Here is an 18779-nt window from a genome sequence, read left to right on the forward strand (position 1 = left end):
CACCACTGTAGTAATGGGGAACTTCAACTATCTGGAAACCAGCTGGGAAACAAACCCTGCAGTGAGTAGGAGATTGAATAAGTTTCTGGTGTGCGTAGTTGACAACTTTGTCAGCTAGCAGGTGGAGGTGGGAACTAGAGGGTCAGCTGTATTGGACTTAAACCTAACTAACATAGATGAAATGACTGAGGGAGCAGATGTTGGAAAGGAACTTTGGAGGAAAGTGAGTGTGTCATATTAGAATTAATTATAAAGCAAGCACTGACAACTGAATGAAATCAGACTAATGAGAGCTGACTTCAACAAAGACAAATATTAGGAAGGATTCCATGGATGGAAATCCTAGAAGGAAAAACAGATCAGGATGCATGGGAAACTCTGGAGAAAAATACCAAAAGCCTCTAAAAAAAAACCAATACCCCAGAGAAAGAAAAATAAGAGATACCAGATGAGACCAGCATGATTGCACAAAGAGCTCTCTGACAAACTGAGGGGCAAGAAGGACAAGTATAAAAAATGGAAACAGAAATGTAACTAAAACAGAATGCCAGCAAACAAGAAGTAGAAGCTCTGCTCCTCAGAGGAAGATCCAACCGAACTAAGGAGAAACTTCCTGATAGTGAGAACAATTACAATGAAACAGCTTGCCTCTCAGAGTTGTGGGTGCTGCGTTGCAGGAAATCTTCAAGAAAAGATTGAACAACGATTTGTCTGGGCTTCTGCCTTGGGTAGAGAGTTAGACTAGAAGACCTCCAAGGTCCCTTCCAGCCCTATGATTCTATCACTCCATTTTCTGTAATACTTGTATAGAAAGACAAATACTTATGAAAGAGAATTGCAAACAGGGGCCAGACAGGACTGATCAGATGACATATATGCCAACAAGGAGGTACTGGGTATGAATGGAAAGTAGATGGAATAGAGATCTCATTTGATAAAACTAGATTTTATTAGCTTCTCTGTTTCTGCGTTTCTTGTCCTGTGTGAGAAATCAAGGAGAAAAATAGGAGAAATACCAAGATGGCAGAGGAAAAAGAAAGATTATTCATTAAGAACTGTGTAGAGACATAAATTATTCTACAATGATGCAATGATGAGGGGGATGATGTTTTCTTCCCTAAATCTGTCCTGTGCCATATTATAATTGACTTCAGGAGGAAGAGAGATGTACATTTACCATTGTACATAAATGGCGAGGAGGTGGAGAAGGTTGGTAGTTTTAAATTTCTGGACATTTATATCTCAGAGGACCTCTCATGGACCATGAAGGCTAACATGTTTGTGAAGAAGGCACAGAAGAGGCTATACTTCCTGAGAATGCTAAGGAAGATAAATCTACCTCAGCATCTACTTCTGTCCTACTATCCCAGCACTATTGAGAGTGTCCTGACATATGGCATTCTTACATGGTACGGGAGCAGCTCTGCAGCAGACAAAAAAGCTCTACAGAGAATCATTAAAACTGCCCAGAATATCACCGGGCACCAGCTACCAGCCCTGGATGACATCTTCGCATCTCGCTGTTTGAAGAAGTTGCATGACATTCTCAGAGACTCTTCCCATCATGCTTACAATCTTTTTAGACTGTTGCCTTCTGGCAGAAGATACAGAACAATTAAAACTAGGACCACACTGTCTTCTGAATAGCTTTTATCCCACAGATAATTGCACTCAACAATGAACTAAAGGGTCACCATCAGTGAGCTATTGGACAGCACTACTTGGTCTGTTGTGTGGATGCTTGGGTGGTTTAGGGGCGGGGAATTGGTTTGGGTGTGTTTGAGGATTGTTATGTGTGTTGGGCCTGGTCTCTGGGTGTTATGTGAATTTCATTGTATGTGTAAACTGGGCATATATGTACAATGACAATAAAGTAAAGATTAATTCAAGATCCAAGTTATGGTTTAGCCCATTGACCCAAATCATACCACTTTTCTCTTCCTTCTTCAGAATCTACTAATACTTATTCCTGCAACAACTTCCCAATTTTGCTTAGAAGAAATCCTGTTATATACCTATTTGCACCTCCATTTCCTACCACATAATCTGAGATAACTTCCTTTCCCTGTTGCACCACATTAAGCCTTCTAGAGCAAAGTTGGAGAAACATACTCACCTACAGACCCCTAGAGATAAAATCTTGGCAGTGGTAATTCTTATTTGAATAATGTTCTCCATTATGTTATCCTCTTTTAAGAGCTACTGTACATGAAGACATTTTAAATTTCACACATACATTAACAATTGTACTTCTAGATAACTGTAACTTCTTTTTGCTGACACTTTGCCTTTGGTACCACGATATCTTCAGTGTTTTTATTCCATGTTGATTATAAGAATAATCTTTTGAAGCTTCCAAGCAGCCTTTTCATTTTTGCAAAGATTTGCAATTGCATTTAGAGTTATGTTGAGTACAAGATAAATGTGCTTTTTTCATTACTGGAAGGCATGCAGTATGGCTTTTATGTGCCAAAAGCTTAGACAGCTTTGGGAATACAAAGTTATTTTACTGGAATTTCAATCTGAAGTTTATCAGAAAGTATTACAAATACAATGCATAAACTTTAAGTGCTTTTGGGTAAACAAACAAGACTCCTGTTAACATGCAGGCACTTAAGTTTGTTCTATTTCACTTGCAGTATTTTCTCTTGGGAATGTACTGCATTAGAATTAGATCTTTTTTTCAGGAGCTCTGAGCAGCACACACCATTGCCTACATTAAATATCACACTCCGTGAACTAAATTTCAAGAAGAAATGATGAGAAATATGTATTTGCTGCAAGAGAAAATGTTTTTTTTCTGGTCTGAATTGGAATTTGGCTAAAGTACTAATGTTTTGGACTGCTGCATAAATTATTAAATAAAGAAAACTAGGTTAATAAAAAAATACATCAAATAATGCCTTTTCTAATAAAATGGACATTAATAATACATGATTTGGTATGTTGGGAATTTTGTAGTGATCAATTCCCAGAGGTCTTCAGTAACGTTTTGCAAGCCATGAGGGGGAGAGCCATAATTTCCTCAGGGGGCATCTTATTCCAAAGGAAGTGAGTTCTCCCAACACCAGGCTTCCCTTTTCCATTAAATCTCACAATGGAAGTGGAGCTGGCGGTCCAGGTCAAATGGGCAAAAATACTGGGGAAACTCAGTGTCTTAGACAAGTCCAAGTCACAAAAGGCATTTAAGAAACGACTAATTATAAAATCTGGATTTAAACTACAAAAGGTTACAGATAAAGAACAATTATTCCACTTATCCTCAGATGGCTTAAATACGTAATTCTATTACAGTCACAGTTATCTGTCAGCAAGTAGCAATAAATTATGAAATCTGACAATTTGCGCTAAAAAGATATAAAAATCTTGCAGGGGGTTTATTTGTATTTTATTGAAAGGTTACAGGCAAACTAACAGACTCCACTGAAGTGCCTGGGGTTCAGGACAATATGGAAGACAAACATTTAGAGTTGGAATTCAACCACCACATAATGTCTGTATCATCATTAGCCAGGAGTTCTAGGAGAGCCCATCCCTTTGATTAATTTTAGGGCCAAATATGTTTTGAGGTTTCAAACTGGTCAGAACAAGTAACAACATTCCTCTTAGCTTGAACACATTAAGATGAGCTTAGCTCAGAAATATTAGAGTAACTGAGTAATATGGAAGAAAACAAGAAGCAATGGTGGACTACTTCAGCCTATATTTCTTACTATATCATGAGGATCTAGGAAGGGCAAAATCCTTGAAAGTGAAGGACCATCAAGATGGACAAGAACCCATCAATTGCGCATCATTGTTGCCTGAATATTCTGGCAAGGCGCTTGAGGCCCGTTTTCTTTCTTTTTTAAAAAATGAAGACTTTAGCGAAAGCAAAGCTGAGATAGGGAAAAAGAAAAACCCTCTTCTGTCTTGCTTACATAAATGGGCTGTGAATGGGATCAGGAGGAACATTATGAGTTCTCCACATGGAGAAGAAAAGGCTACGTCCACTTTGTCACTGAGGTCCCAAAGGTGCTTTTCAAAAGGCAAACCAAAAGTCAAACATTTTGAAAAGCACCTTTGAACACTCATGACCTGGACGATCGAGAATCTCTACAGACATTTGTCACTGAGGATTACACCGAGTATAAATTCTCTCTTAGTTATTTTTTCCAATGACCTTCAGCTCACCCTTCTTTAAGTATATTCTCTCTGATCCAGTTCTAAAAAGCATCCAAAGAGAATCAGACAAACAATGGAAACAAACCCCCACAACTTCTTAAGTGAGGGCAGTCAATGGGGAAGTGTTTTTAGAGTAATCTATCTTGTTAATTTAGGAATTTTGAGAACAGCAGAGACATTCTTCCTCCCCCCAACCGCAAAATTATGACATGTAGAATATCAGGCGCATCATTTTTTTGCTAAAACAATTAACAAAGAACCATAGTGTGGTTCATATTTAATGCCTAAAGAAATATTTATGATGAGTGGGATATTGAAAAAACAACAATAACGCAGTAAGTAGAAGTGCTAATACCCATTCTCTAATGTTCTACTGAACACACGAGGCAGGAACAGGATAGTCCCTTTTAACTTTACCCATGTTTAATGTTAAAGGAGTCCTTGTATTCTGTACAGAGATCTCCTTCATGCAATAGTGAAGCCTGGTCACCTGATTATTATTATTAAATACATATTAAATATATTGTTTAGCTGTCTTAGTTTACACTATGTATACACGGGGGGGGGGGGGCAGGAAAATTAGAGAACACCGACATGGGAGTTCAGCTTGCATGGTTTAATTCTTTCTGTGCTCTCTGTGAATATGTGGAATGGAAAATAGGCAAACGTTTTAGTGGTCTTTAACAGAACATAGCAAAATAAATAAATGCAGCAATGGATTTTAATGGGGAACTGCTAGTTTCTATCTATGACTGGGAAATAATGTTAATTCAATGATGTGCAATTCCTATTTTTAAATAAATGCAACTTTAATATATATATATATATTGTGCAGCTAAACAAAATAGTTCACAGAAGATGTAATATTCACAGAATAGTGGATAAGATGCAAGAATCAGGACTATACTTTGTTTCCTTGCTTGAGGACCATTACCGTATTTTCACCCATATAACCCGCGGGTTATATGTGGTTTTTACATGCACAGCGCCCCCCTGCGGGTTATATGCGTGGGCGGGGTATACAGAAAATATTTTACACGATCGGAGGCTTACACGATCGGAGGCTTGCTTCTTTCTCCGTTTCTTCCCCCACCCCGATCTCAGCTGTTTCCTTCTCCTCCGTTCCTTTCCTCTTCCCCAGCGTGCGCAGGCTTCTTTCTCCGTTCCTTCCCCCACCCCGATCTCAGCTGTTTCCTTCTCCTCCGTTCCTTTCCTCTTCCCCAGCGTGCGCAGGCTTCTTTCTCCGTTCCTTCCCCCACCCCGATCTCAGCTGTTTCCTTCTCCTCCGTTCCTTTCCTCTTCCCCAGCGTGCGCAGGCTTCTTTCTCCGTTCCTTCCCCCACCCCGATCTCAGCTGTTTCCTTCTCCTCCGTTCCTTTCCTCTTCCCCAGCGTGCGCAGGCTTCTTTCTCCGTTTCTTCCCCCACCCCGATCTCAGCTGTTTCCTTCTCCTCCGTTCCTTTCCTCTTCCCCAGCGTGCGCAGGCTTCTTTCTCCGTTTCTTCCCCCACCCCGATCTCAGCTGTTTCCTTCTCCTCCGTTCCTTTCCTCTTCCCCAGCGTGCGCAGGCTTCTTTCTCCGTTTCTTCCCCCCCCATCTCAGCTGTTTCCCTTCTCTTTTACTCGTCGCGGGTTATATGCGTGGGCGGGTTATATGCGTGGGCGGGGTATACGGGAAATATTTTACACGATCCGGAAAACCCGCGGGTTATATGCGTGTGCGGGTTATTTGCGTGGGCGGGTTATATGGGTGAAAATACGGTAGTTTCCCCAAACATAAAAGAACCAACAATATTATCAAAGAATATAATTTGATTTGAAAGCAGTTTTCAGGGATAAGGTAAAGGTTCCCCTCGCACAAATGTGCTAGTCATTCCTGACTCTAGGGGCGGTGCTCATCTCTGTTTCGAAGAGCCAGCACTGTCCAAAGACATCTCTGTGGCCGGCATGACTAAACGCCGAAGGCACATAGAACACTGTTACCTTCCCACCAAAGTGGTTCCTATTTTTCTATTTGCATTTTTACCATCTTTCGACACTGCTAGGTCAGCAGAAGCTGGGACAAGTAATGGGAGTTCACTCCATTTCACGGCACTAGGGATTCGAACCGCCGAACTGCCAACCTTTCTGATCGACAAGCTCAGCGTCTTAACCACTGAGCCGCCGTATGCCTTTTTCAGGGATGTGAAACTCATATATAAAATAAGAAACTAATTATTCCATTAAATATAGGTAATATGGTAAACATAATTTCCTAAAAGATAGACAAATACCCATTGGAAAAGGAAACAGAAATAATAATCAAGTGTGAAATCTTTGGTAAAACAGCTCTGAAATCCATTAATGTACATTGCTTTATTAATCCAATGTTATAGATCTCTTGCTCTCATTTTATTTTCACACAGAAATGCGGGGCATCTGTAGCATGAAAATAATTATATATTTATTTAAAGAAGCAATGACCACTTTCAGATACTTAACCATACCCTGCAAATTTACTAAAATGTTTTTGATAACACAATATGGAATTGTGGGCCTAAGAATTTTCCAGAGATAGTTCTTTTCTGCATAGCTCAATATCACTGAGCCAAGGTGGCGCAGTGGTTAAATGCAGCACTGCAGGCTACTGCTAGATCAGCAGGTCAGCGGTTCAAATCTCACCGGCTCAGGGTTGACTCAGCCTTCCATCCTTCCGAGGTGGGTAAAATGAGGACCCAGATTGTTGGGGGCAATATGCTGACTCTCTGTAAACCGCTTAGAGAGGCCTGAAAGGCCTATGAAGCGGTATATAAGTCTACTGCTATTGCTATTGCTATATTGCTACAGTAGTTGTCATACTTGCTGAAACAGTTGGAAGAAAGCCCTATATTAAGTCTTGAGCCTTAATGGCTTGGTCAACCATCAGTTTCGTTGCCGCACTCATATGGTCAAGTTGCAGATGTGATCTTAGCAGAAGCTGTGCATAGCCATTATCTGGCATATGAATCACGTAGGCTGGCCAAGGATGCAGATTTCTATGAAAGGGACTGGAAAAGAAAGGGATGCTCCCAATTTTAAAACCTACCTTTACTCCATCTGACTTTTTGTTCAGTAAGCTCTTGGCAGCTGCAAATAGAATTGAGAAAAGCAAGTGAACCACATTTTAACATTATTTCTCTTTCCCTTAAAGCAAGTCAATATAAAAAACCAAGCTAGATTTATTTTAGGCTCTTATTTGCTCAAAACAATAAAATCTGCATGAACAATAGCTTTACCAATATCTAAACCTTACATCACAATCATATTTTTTTTTCCAAAGGAACTGGACAAAAGAGAAATCTTCAGAGCTCTTGAGAGGTTCATATCTTTGCTTTCATTATTTACTGCCTCTATCCCTTTCAGTAGCCAAAGCTATTAGCAAAGAAGCAATAAAAACCAACTCTTAAATTGACATGCAGAAGAATTATCCCTTGAATCAGTGTTTCATATGACAAATGTTATTCTATAAAATCACAAAAAAAGCTTTTTTTTACATTTTAATGCCAAGTTATCATTGTTACGTGCAGTGATTATTAAGGTGTTTTGATTTCCTCCTGCACATAGACATGACAATTGGCAAATATGATATTCTTGTAAGAAATATAGCATGTGAAGTGGCTCATCCCTTACCTACAAAATGTAGAATAAAAAAAACTAAAAAATAAATCTGGGTACTTTACAATGAAAAATCCAACTGTACACTAAAATCCAATATAGGATAATGTTAGGGAAAACATGATTGCTGCTAATCTGGGCAGAGGTCAGATTGGCAGTTGTCCAGAGGGAAAATTCAAAAGAGACTACTTATCAGATGAAGTTTACATGTTTCATTTGGAGAAGAGCAAGTTACTTTGCTTTTCATATAACTAGCTTGCAAAGGCAAAGACAGAATACACATAAAACCAGAACATGAATGCATAACAGAGAGACACCCAAAGAGCTTGACAGCACTAAGACCTATCCATGCCAATTACAATTTTCAAATATGCCTTTCTAAACAAATTTTGTGTTGCAGCTCTTTGATTTCTCAAGTCACTCAACACAGAAACATTTGCGCACAACTAGTTCTTGTAGTTCATACTACAGAAATCACATACTGTGGTTGGGAGAGGATTTTTAGTGTCTGGATAGTATAAATTAGTTAACAGTTTAATGCCCTTTGAAAACTGTTCACATCCATCCAATGATGAATCGATTTAATCAGGAACAGCATATTTTGAATAATGATATCTACACTACCCTTACAAAAATTAGGAAACTTTGTCATGTAAAGAACATATTTTATGTTTTTAAAAATAAAACCACTAATCCAAGTGCTTAAAAGACCAAGAGTTTTAGTACTCTAATTCCCAGGGAAGATGTTCCAAGCTTCAAAACACTCTAAAACTGGGGCTTTGTTTCATGGAGATCATTCACTGAAATGACAAATAAAGTTTGGGATTGTGAGTTCTATCCCAATACCTTTTTTAGAACATAAAGGCAGCATAAGAACCTAATGACATCCAAGGATCTTTGTGGCTCCAGAACATTACTCTATACATTATTTGGTCTTCACCATACAGTGAAGAATAAATCTTAAATGCTGGGCCAACGCAGCATATGTTTGGCCTTAAACAAGCCAGCAGCTGATTGAGGCATAATAAAAGGGTACATTTAAAAAAATTAAGTACCACATGTATTTAATACAAAGTACAAGATTCACATTTATTTTGTAGCCTTACAAATGTTTAAAACCCAAGACCAGACAGATGATGATACTAATAAGAAAAATATGTACAGAATACATTAGCTGGATTTGGTTTCCTGTTCACTAAATATGGAATCTAAGGCCTCAATCTGAAATTTTGATAGATAACATATTTCTGTCCTGGGTGTCATTTAAAAGCAAGCAACATTAAAATTACATTTTATTCATTTATACACTATCCATTTCCCTGTGCAGCTAATTACCAAGATCAATTTAAAATAAAAGGCAACTCCTTCAAAAATAATAAGCAAATCCACTCATACTATGAATAAAATTGACAATATCAACTATGTAAACTCATGTGCCTGCGAGGATCCAATTTGATTCACAACATGCCCTTCTCCTGTGCTTGATGGAACAACCAAGCCTTAACTGCTTTTAATTGTTTTTCTTTTTTTAATGAGGCACATTTTTAAAACTTGTAAGTGCAAGAATTCAAAGGGGAGAAATGAATATCCCTTCTCTTTTACATAACTCTATTGCACAAAAATCTTTCACATGTGAAGAAGGCATGCTGGTTCATGTATGTTTCCATACCACGGGATAAAATTCAGGGTAGCAGTTAAGAGCTCTGAGAAATTAAGGCAAGATGTAATAAAAAGACACTGTTGCATTCATCCAGCAGGAAACCAATTTATGTTTAAGCTTCTGTAATTAAACCCTAATCCATTCCACGTCTGGAATTCCTATTCTGTAGTTTTATTTGCAGCATAAGGAAAATATCAAAGTTATTTACAGGAGGCTGGTTCCGGTAAATTCAGTGACATTTTTGGCAGAAAAAGAGAAGTCTTAGTCTACCTATTCCAGCTCTAATATGGTTATCATATGAAAATGAAAACTACCTCATGCAGTTAATCATACTAAAAAAAGAAAATTTGAGAAAGGATGAAAAGGAATCCCTCTCTGGAGCTTTCAGACTTTGCCTCAGTTTTGCCTCTATTAGACATGATGTCATTGTGTAATTGAGACAACAGGATGGTCACTGAAAACCAATCCCACCTGGATACAGACTGTTCACACTGTAAAGCAAATAGCTTACGAATACCTCACAATAGCAAGAACATCGAGAAATGCAATGTTCTTTATTGAAATTGATGTAATTACTGTGGGAGAATAGGCCTTCTGAATAGTGACATAAAACTCAAAGCTGGTTTCATAGAAGCCCAATGTTGGCCCTTTTCTGCCAAAGGAATCAAGGTCAAGGAAGGTGTACTCCTGCCAGGCAGTTTCCTTCTGGCCCTGTCAAAAATTAAACTATTAGCATTGCTCTAGAGCAGGGCTGTCAAACTCCCGGCCCACAGGCCAGATGTGTCACGCGCCGGCCACGCCCGGTTGACATCCCTGATCTAGATCCTCTGATTCTACCCCAGGATTAACATAATTTTTCCTAAAAATATTAATCAATTAAGATCAGTTAAACTACAAGCATTTAGAGGGAGGTCAATAATAGATTATGTGGTCAAATCTCTGTTAAGGTAACTGGAAATCTAACATAGGTATTATGGGAATAGGAAATGTTTAGACATTGAAAGGAGAATTAGTGGAAGTTATCCATTCAGCTACTGTCAGTGTCAAAGTTGATATAGTAGAAAGAAAGCCCCAAGGAGCTTGATAATGAGAGCACCTTGAAATTGACCCAAATTCTGCTTTCATAAATGGCCTGCAGTTCTTTGCCTCCACATCCAGAAGCTGTATAATTTAATTCCTCCTTAACCTTTGCATACATAGCAGACTGAGAAAGCAGTGGTAAAATTTAAATTTTGTTACTACCAGTTCTGTGAGCGTGGCAGGGGAAGGACCCTGCAAAATCCCTATTCCCACCCCACTCTGGGGCCAGCCAGAGGTGGTATTTGCCGGTTCTCCGAACTACTCAAAATTTCTGCTACCGGTTCTCCAGAACCTGTCAGAACCTGCTGAATTTCACCCCTGTGGGAAAGGCTGATATATATTAAATCTACAAAAGAGTCCCCCACCAAAAAAAGAGCAAAGATACATTTTGCACGAAGTTTGGACTTTTAGATAACACACTGTTATCCAAAAGATGAAACTTGGATCCCTACAATTAAGCATCCCACAAGAACACAAAACTTCCTGGGAATACTTGGAAGACAAAACGCACAGAGAATGCTATACTCAGCACAAGACGACAACAAACAAGTTGCAAAAAGGTTTTCCAGAGAATGTAGCATTCTATATCCACACTCTGCAGATTCTCAATATGGGGACATACCACCATCCAATTCTAACTTACGTCTTACCTGTAAACATGTGTGTTTGAGAAGCCTTTGGAAATTAAGTATTAAAAAGCATACTCACAATATTTATTGTGCAATTATAGCCTGCCTTTGATATAGGACAACCATTTTTGAACCGAGTTGTATACAGTCTTTTAATAGCAAAGATGATGGATCACAAAAGAAAGCTTACAGAAATTATGTGTGGCCTACTTGGGTTTTAGACCTAAAGATGGTATACATGGAGACTTCCCCATGTTTTAACAGCAACCTTATACAGTAGGCTAGGGTAGGGTGAGAACGATGAAGCTCAAATGGTTACTTGAATCTGACTTTTCCTTAGTTATTATTCCATCTTGATTTTAGTTTTCTATTTTTAGTATTGACCTAAATGACCTGCATAACCTGCACTGAAATTTCTACATGGAAATGAACTTGCAATTGTGAAGGTACTACAGATAGTTCCTGACTTAAAATAGTAATCGGGGCTGGAAATCGAGCTGCAAATTGTTATGGTCATAAGTTGAAGCACCCCTCACATGAACTGAAGTAATTTTCTGGCCTTTTTCACAGTGGCCATTAAGCGAATGTGGCAGTTGTCAAATGCAGTGGTCAGTAATCCAACAGTATAATCACTGAACGAACCCATATATTTGAATGGCCATTTTTTGCCATAAATCAGGAAAACACATAGCAAATTGAAACAATGTGACCATGGAATGCTCCAATGGGTCCTAAAGCTGATATGCAGTCATGTGACTGCAATGGGGAGATGATATAAGATAGTCATTGGTGCTTTCTGTAGTCATCATTGTAAAATGACTGATTGCGAAGGCTATCTATATATCTAAAAAAGTCAGTGGCCATAAAGAATTTGGGAGCATTCTAATTTTTAAGCCTAGCTAAAGCTTAAATGTGAATTTACAGATTCTGACTATACAGTAAACTTACAACTACTCCTGCCTTCCTTCTAAAGTCAACAAAAATGATCCATTCTGCAGTTGAAGTCCTTTTCTAAAATTCTACATTAACTAGGAATAATTTCTCTGTTCCCAATAGTATGTATTACTTAAATGCTTTTACACACATTTCTTCCTATTATTAGTCTAAACTATTTAAATAATTGATTATGGATTATGAAATATGTATGTGTACCTATACCTCCAGATTCTAAAAACTAGTCCTGGAGAAAGTTGTTTGAAGCAAGTGGAATCATCCATTAGCATTTAAATATTTCATAAGTAGTCCTTAGAGGGGTTTTATACCTCACTATAATTCCTGTTTAATTTATGAGAAATTACCAATTAGTCCAGTGTCTTTACATCAAAGGCAGGCAACATTGATTCTGCTACTTTTCAAGGAAAATCCCTTGCAAGAAAAGTCATCTGGAAAATAAGTGTTTCCACTGATTATTATATATGGGCTCTCCTCGTGTATCTAATCACAGGTTTCAAATATGGCACAAAAGTGAAGAGATGCTCACTTTGGCTTCAAGCAATTTTCTCCCAGTCTAGTTTTGATATCAAAAAGTTAAATTAGGCTGGAAAAGAAAGTGCTCAGTGTGGAGAAGAAGAGAGTTTCTCCTCACACCAATCTATATATTCCCTTCCATTTAAAAAAATTCCATTTCTCATAAAAAAGAAAGTTTGCCTCTAGCCACATATAAATTGTAGATGCCTGCTCACACATCTAATTTGGCTGGATAAAAGTGACTCATTTTAATGCAGTGGATAGTGATTGCATTTTAAACTAATGTGGTTTTTAAAGAATGTTCTATAATTGGTGTATATCTGATAGGATAAAGCTCTTTCTCCAACTAGTTAAATTTTGAAGATTCCAACATTAACTTTGAGAACCTACCGGCAAACCTAGTAACTGCTTTTGATGAATACCAGGACTGGTTTTGTTCCTGCAGATTCTGGACATGCATTATTTACTAAACCAAATTGTCCTACTCCTACAGTCTGCAGCAGGGAAATTCGATCACAATACATCCAAAATCTGCAATATATATTCAAATATATTGCATGAATTCATATATATTGCATGAAATGTCACACATGTATGTGCACCCAGGCAGAAGCATACAGATTAAGTTAATAAGTAGGAAGAAAATAAACTGAGATGTGAGGGTTTTCTATTCTAAGGGGCCTTATCTGATAAGCAAGGGGATCATGGGAAACCTTGCATGCATTCAATAGTTCCAGGAACACATTTTTCAGAGTTCTAACACCTGTAGGTCCACAGAGAAATCCTAGGGAAGTTGGCTCAGGTCTGGCTCTGAAGTCATTAGAAAATACTCTGAAACTTGTCAAATGAGCAGTCCACATTGTATGCTTCCCATCCAAGCAACATTCAGGCTATGGACATATTTATTTGTCTTTTGTTTAGCTGAAGAGGAATTAGCAATAGGAAGCTTTTTCCAAATTTGGGGTTAATGCTTCTTCCAGTACACTATCATTTCCTGCTGGGGAGGGGGGATTTAATAGAGGACAAGAGAGGATTTAACAGATATTTTCCATTCTTAAATGATAACAATTTTGGAAGCACAAGACCAATGTTCTTTATTGGATAAAAAAGTTAAGTGTCTTTGCCAGTACAAGAAAGCTTGTCCCACTGTTTTTTATCCTTTATTCCCCAAATTTAAACCTACAGCCAAATATGGATACAAATGTGATGCATAATATTGAATCCTACTGTGTGTCACTGCTTATCCCCAATCCACATGAAAAAATAGCAGCTAATCTTATGCTATCCTCCTATACAATGTTAGAAGTTATTTTTAAAAAAACAGAATTTGCTAACAGGTTGATATCCTACTATGACATTGGTGATTGTAGGAGCCATATCAACTTTCTGAAATGATTTCAAAAATGTACTGACACTATGACAATCCCTGTCTCCAAATGTCTTATGTCAATTCACAGCAAAACAGGGTTAACTACCCAACATGCATTTTGTTAGTAGGTTCAAACTCAATGTACTTATGATTCTTGGTTAGATGGATACCTTAATGCATGCCCTTTTCTCAGCCAGCAAGCATGGATGGTGTGTCTCACTAGGTGCACAAATACTATCATGCTGGTTTTCACTGGCAGTGGAATTGATCGAGGGTGGGCAAGTGTGTGGTTCTAAGATCAGGCACTCAGGAGATATGACTCATGCCACATACCTTGCTCAGCCAGGCCGGCAGCACTCATGGCGGCCGAAGCAGGGGCGGAGCTCTGCCTGCCAACTGATTGGACACAATCATTCAGTGGGAGGAGCCATAATAAAGCAATAAAGGCTCATTAGCATGGTGCAAGTAAATTAGTTTTAAAAGAAATGTGGGAAAAAAAGAAAGGAAAGAAGAGGGGAAACACAATATTATAAAAAAGATAATATTATTCCCTTTTAAATGTGAAGAAAAAACCACAGGAGCCGGCACAAAGGGTTGGACATCAGGAAGTTGAGAAAGCTGCAGGTTTTAGATGTAAACAGTGTTTATGAAACAGATTTTCAGTTATAGAGTTTTATGTCAACAAAATCAAAGACGAAAGTATTAACTGCAGAACAGAAGACTAGAATGTCTATTTTAAAATCACAAAAGGGATTGAATGATGCTATGTACACCGGTTGCAACAGGTCATGTTACTACATTAAAAAATAATTAGAGAAATAAAGGCAAATAAACATTAGAATGATCAGTCAACAAATTGGCTTGATTTATGAACAGCAGCTTCAGCCACTGTGTATTAAGTGAAGAAACATTAATAAGGAAATCAGTATTTGTTAAGAAGAATGAAGTGCTGTCCTGATATTGAACTAGTTTACTAAAGTGCTTTTTAACCTTTTGCTATCTAGAAAAAGACAGGTATTCAGCTCAGGATTATTTATTACCCTCTAGTCTGAAAAGCACTCACAGACATTCAAAAGTTTCTGATGATTATTGATTCAGAACTGTAATTGTCAGAGAAATAGCAAATAAGTCAAAGCCTGCAATCCGTTAAATTATTCAGAAGATTTCAAAGCCAAAGAGGAAAATGTGTAATTGTACCTCACCAGTTAGAAAAAATGGTGAGTTAGAGTAATGGAAATATTTTAGTATCTTAGTAATGCTACAGGACCACTAATCTAATATAATAATAAAAATATAATAAAGGATATAGCAAAGAGATCAATAGGCAGGCTATTATATTATACTGAATCGTTCATTTCCATAAGTAAGGCACTTCACCTGTGCTTGCTCCTTTCCAAAGCTGTGTACCATAGATAACACTGGTCTACAAGGAAAAAGCCTCAGAAACGAGTAGCTTAATTTTACCAGAATTTAGTCACTAATAAAAGAAAATTAAATCCTGAATATTAATTGGCTCCAGTTTCAAAATTGCATCAAAATAATACAAAATTACGAGGGGGATGTGTGATTATGCTCCTAACTTTTCTGCAAAATGTGATATAGTAATGAGAATGGTGCCACAGCAATCATTATAAATTTATCTTTTTATTGATACCAATAATCTTGGTAGAATCTCTCCCCATGCTCATCACCCAGTGCTTCATAGTTCAAAGTCTAAACGTGAGTGTAAGAAGTGAATTTTCAGTGACATGTTTGCACCAAGTGGTTTATAGGAGCAAATTTTCCATGTGTTTCTCAGTCATCTGCCTTGCTGTTCTCAAAGTGAAGATAAATTTATACACTTCTGTGTATGCTCAGTGAAGTAATGGCATCCTGCAGCACTTTGAGAGATGTGCTTTGCGTGCAATGGCACTTACTCTGTGTAATAGCCTCCCCTGAAGATCTAGATGACCTTCAACTGCTGGTCTCTAAAAACCTGACATTTTGCTAAGGCATTCAAGCTGGATTGTTACTGAAGTCCAGTATAGGTACTGTGACTGAGGATAATGTATAAACTGCCTCAGCTTTTATACTGTGTGCTGTAAACACAGTAATTTCATTTTAATGTATGCCGATTGGTGTACATTTGAAATGACAATAAAGCTATTCTATTCTATTCTATTCTACTCTTATTCTATTCTATGCATTTACTATGTTTCTATCTGTATACTATGTTCTATTTGTATATTATTATGTTTTCATTAGATATTTATGCTGCTTTTATCATCTCAATTTCTTGGCCGAGGGAGCCAGTGTTGTCCGAAAACATTTCTGTGGTCATATGGCCAGCATGACTATAATCTGAGGCGTCCAGAGTGCTGTTACCTTCCCACCGAAGTGGTGCCTGTTTATTTATTTGCATTTGTATGCATCAGACTGCCAGGTTGGCAGAAGCTGGGGCAAGTAATAAGAGCTCACCCATCACATGGCGTTTGGGTGTTGAATCTGAGCTGTCAGCTTTCCATCTTTAACTGCTGAGCCACTACACGCCCACCCCCCCCCACCCCATTGACAAATACTACTATGATTCAAAGGCAATATAGCATTTTAAAGAATGGTAAATTATAAGCATATTTAATGTAAAACATATTATTGTTCTGATTAGGATATCAAAGCAGTTCCACCTTTAGATAATAACTAGAGCAGACTACTTGCACGATAAAACTAATATTTTAGGAACTGCTAAGGAGGAGTTGTCTTGACCCTTCTCCTCCCAAGCTATCTGAACTGTGCTGTCTCTTGCTACAATGGAATGCAGCCCTTCCTTCCTGAAAATCAAGACTACAATCCATCACTTCTGCAACGTCCATTATCCCCAATTAGTTAAACTCTCATCATGATGTTGAAGCTTATTGGTAAACCAGGCAATTGTGAAATTTTATAACCATTTTTCTCATATCAGATTCTTATTTTGCATGAAAAAGTCAACAATTACATTGGAGCTCCATAACCATTTCAATTCAGGTGGTATGTCTACGATTTTCAGCCTATGGAGGTACTTGGCCATCAATGTCCAGCCTTGGAAGGAGGCAATGACAATCTACTTCTGCACTGCTGCTTAGAAAGCTACATAGCTATGTCAATGAAGTCACCATGAACCAATTTCAACTAGAGGGCAGCTTTATCTGTTTATGATATGTAGCATATATTTTATAAGGCATCAAAATCACATTAGGCCTCCCTTAATGAATTTGCATGCTTCACACATTTGCAAAAACATCACACAATTCTACCTTATCATTTAAGAACATCCTTACGACATTCTATATTTGGCTCCTCATACTATATAACAATGATAGGCAAGATTTTTGGGTAAAGAGTGTATTTTAATTTAAAACATTGTTTCCTGGCTACGAGGATGGTATCTCTGCAATTATAAATTTATATGAGAGTGGACAGAATTAAAATATTTCATCCTTAATGTTCAGGATTAAAAACTAGCTTTTGCACTCATTTAATTTTTTTAGTGATAAAAAAAATCATGTCACTGAAAATTTTGCTTCTGTTTTTAGTATGATACCATCTGGGTGTGGGAAGGCAATCTGAGAACTGCTAAGATGGAAACAACAATGACTTCCCTTTCTGTTCTATCAAGCTCTGCATATAGTGAGAAGTTAGAACCATCTCATGCAAGTCCACGTAAGACATTGTTATTAAGATCAAAAGCTATTTTCGGTACAAAAGCATTACTGTAAGAGCCTCAAACATTATCCTCTTTCTTCCACAGAGCTAATGTTTCTAAGTTCTAAATTTTTTTTGTTGCTTTAAAAAAATAAAAGCATTGAAATTAACATTTATTTAAAAGCCTTGTTTATTATTTTGCAGTATTATACACACTAAGTAGCTAATCCATCCATTCATCATATTGATGAAAAAGTGATTCTAGACAACATATATAACTTTATTACTGTAGTATAAAAGACTACATAGTTTGAGTTAGAAACCTGGAACTCTAAATTCAAAAAATGCTGGGGAATATAATGAAGAATTTAGAGAGAGACTGTGTATTCCCCATTCATGCAGAATTGTGACGTATTGCGACATTTTTTGCCTTTACGGAGCTGGGGTGGGTGTGGCCTGCATGTGACGTCTCTGGCACGTTCTAGAAGCAATAGCAGCGCTAGTCCTTCATTTGGTTGTTTTTTTCAGCCAACTCACCCATCAATCATTCACTTTTAGGCCATTTTCTCCTCTCTCAGAGAGATAACAGAGCTTTCCTTCCCCCACCCTCCCAGTGAAAGTCCCAATTTATCAAATGGTCACATTTTGCTTTTGTTGCTGAATGGAAGAGAGAAACATTGTGGATTCTCTTAACAAAAGGCAGGGGATGTGGCTGTGAGGAATGCCACAGACAAAAAGGACCATATGCGTAAGGAAGATGGGGCAGTGCTTGTAAGATGCCAGCAGAGTCATCAGCTATCAGTTGTCTTTCAGACCGAGACCAGCAATGCTTCTTAAATTGTCTTCCATTGCACTCAATTCTCACCTGGCGCCTGCTTCTCTGCAGGTGTCTCTGTGGAGTTGGTATATACTTACTGACCTTTGAGATGCTACAGTTATTTTTTTAAAGCTTTGGTAGAGGTGAGCGTTTAAAGAAAAATTGAGAACCAGAATCTGGTGGAAATCAAAGTCTTCCAGGAAGGGGTTTGTGGGAAAGGCACTGACGGTGGCTAAAGGAACCAAACAGATGAAGTTCAGATACTACATGAACCTGGTGATATGAAATCAGCAGCCCTCCCACA

General features: G+C 37.9%; 1 protein-coding gene across 21 annotated transcripts in view; it reads right to left on the reverse strand.

Moving 5' to 3' along the window:
* The window catches only part of CAMK2G (calcium/calmodulin dependent protein kinase II gamma), a 191982-nt gene that overhangs the window by 27765 nt on the left and 145438 nt on the right, over window positions 1-18779 (reverse strand). For 13 of the 21 annotated variants that reach the window (XM_087702260.1, XM_087702262.1, XM_087702261.1 and 10 more), the window contains exons 13-14: window positions 14332-14394; window positions 7225-7265 (exon numbers count right to left, since the gene is read on the reverse strand). In XM_087702260.1, coding sequence (XP_087558386.1) covers window positions 7225-7265; window positions 14332-14394 — 104 coding nt within the window. The remainder of the gene's footprint in view (window positions 1-7224; window positions 7266-14331; window positions 14395-18779) is intronic. The other 8 variants (XM_014060522.2, XM_014060483.2, XM_014060507.2 and 5 more) reach the window with 1 other exon arrangement.

Source organism: Thamnophis sirtalis, unplaced genomic scaffold (assembly GCF_051295495.1).
Source record: "Thamnophis sirtalis isolate CommonGarterSnake01/CBP01778 unplaced genomic scaffold, rThaSir2_p1.2 scaffold_15, whole genome shotgun sequence".
NCBI classification, from domain to species: domain Eukaryota; kingdom Metazoa; phylum Chordata; class Lepidosauria; order Squamata; family Natricidae; genus Thamnophis; species Thamnophis sirtalis.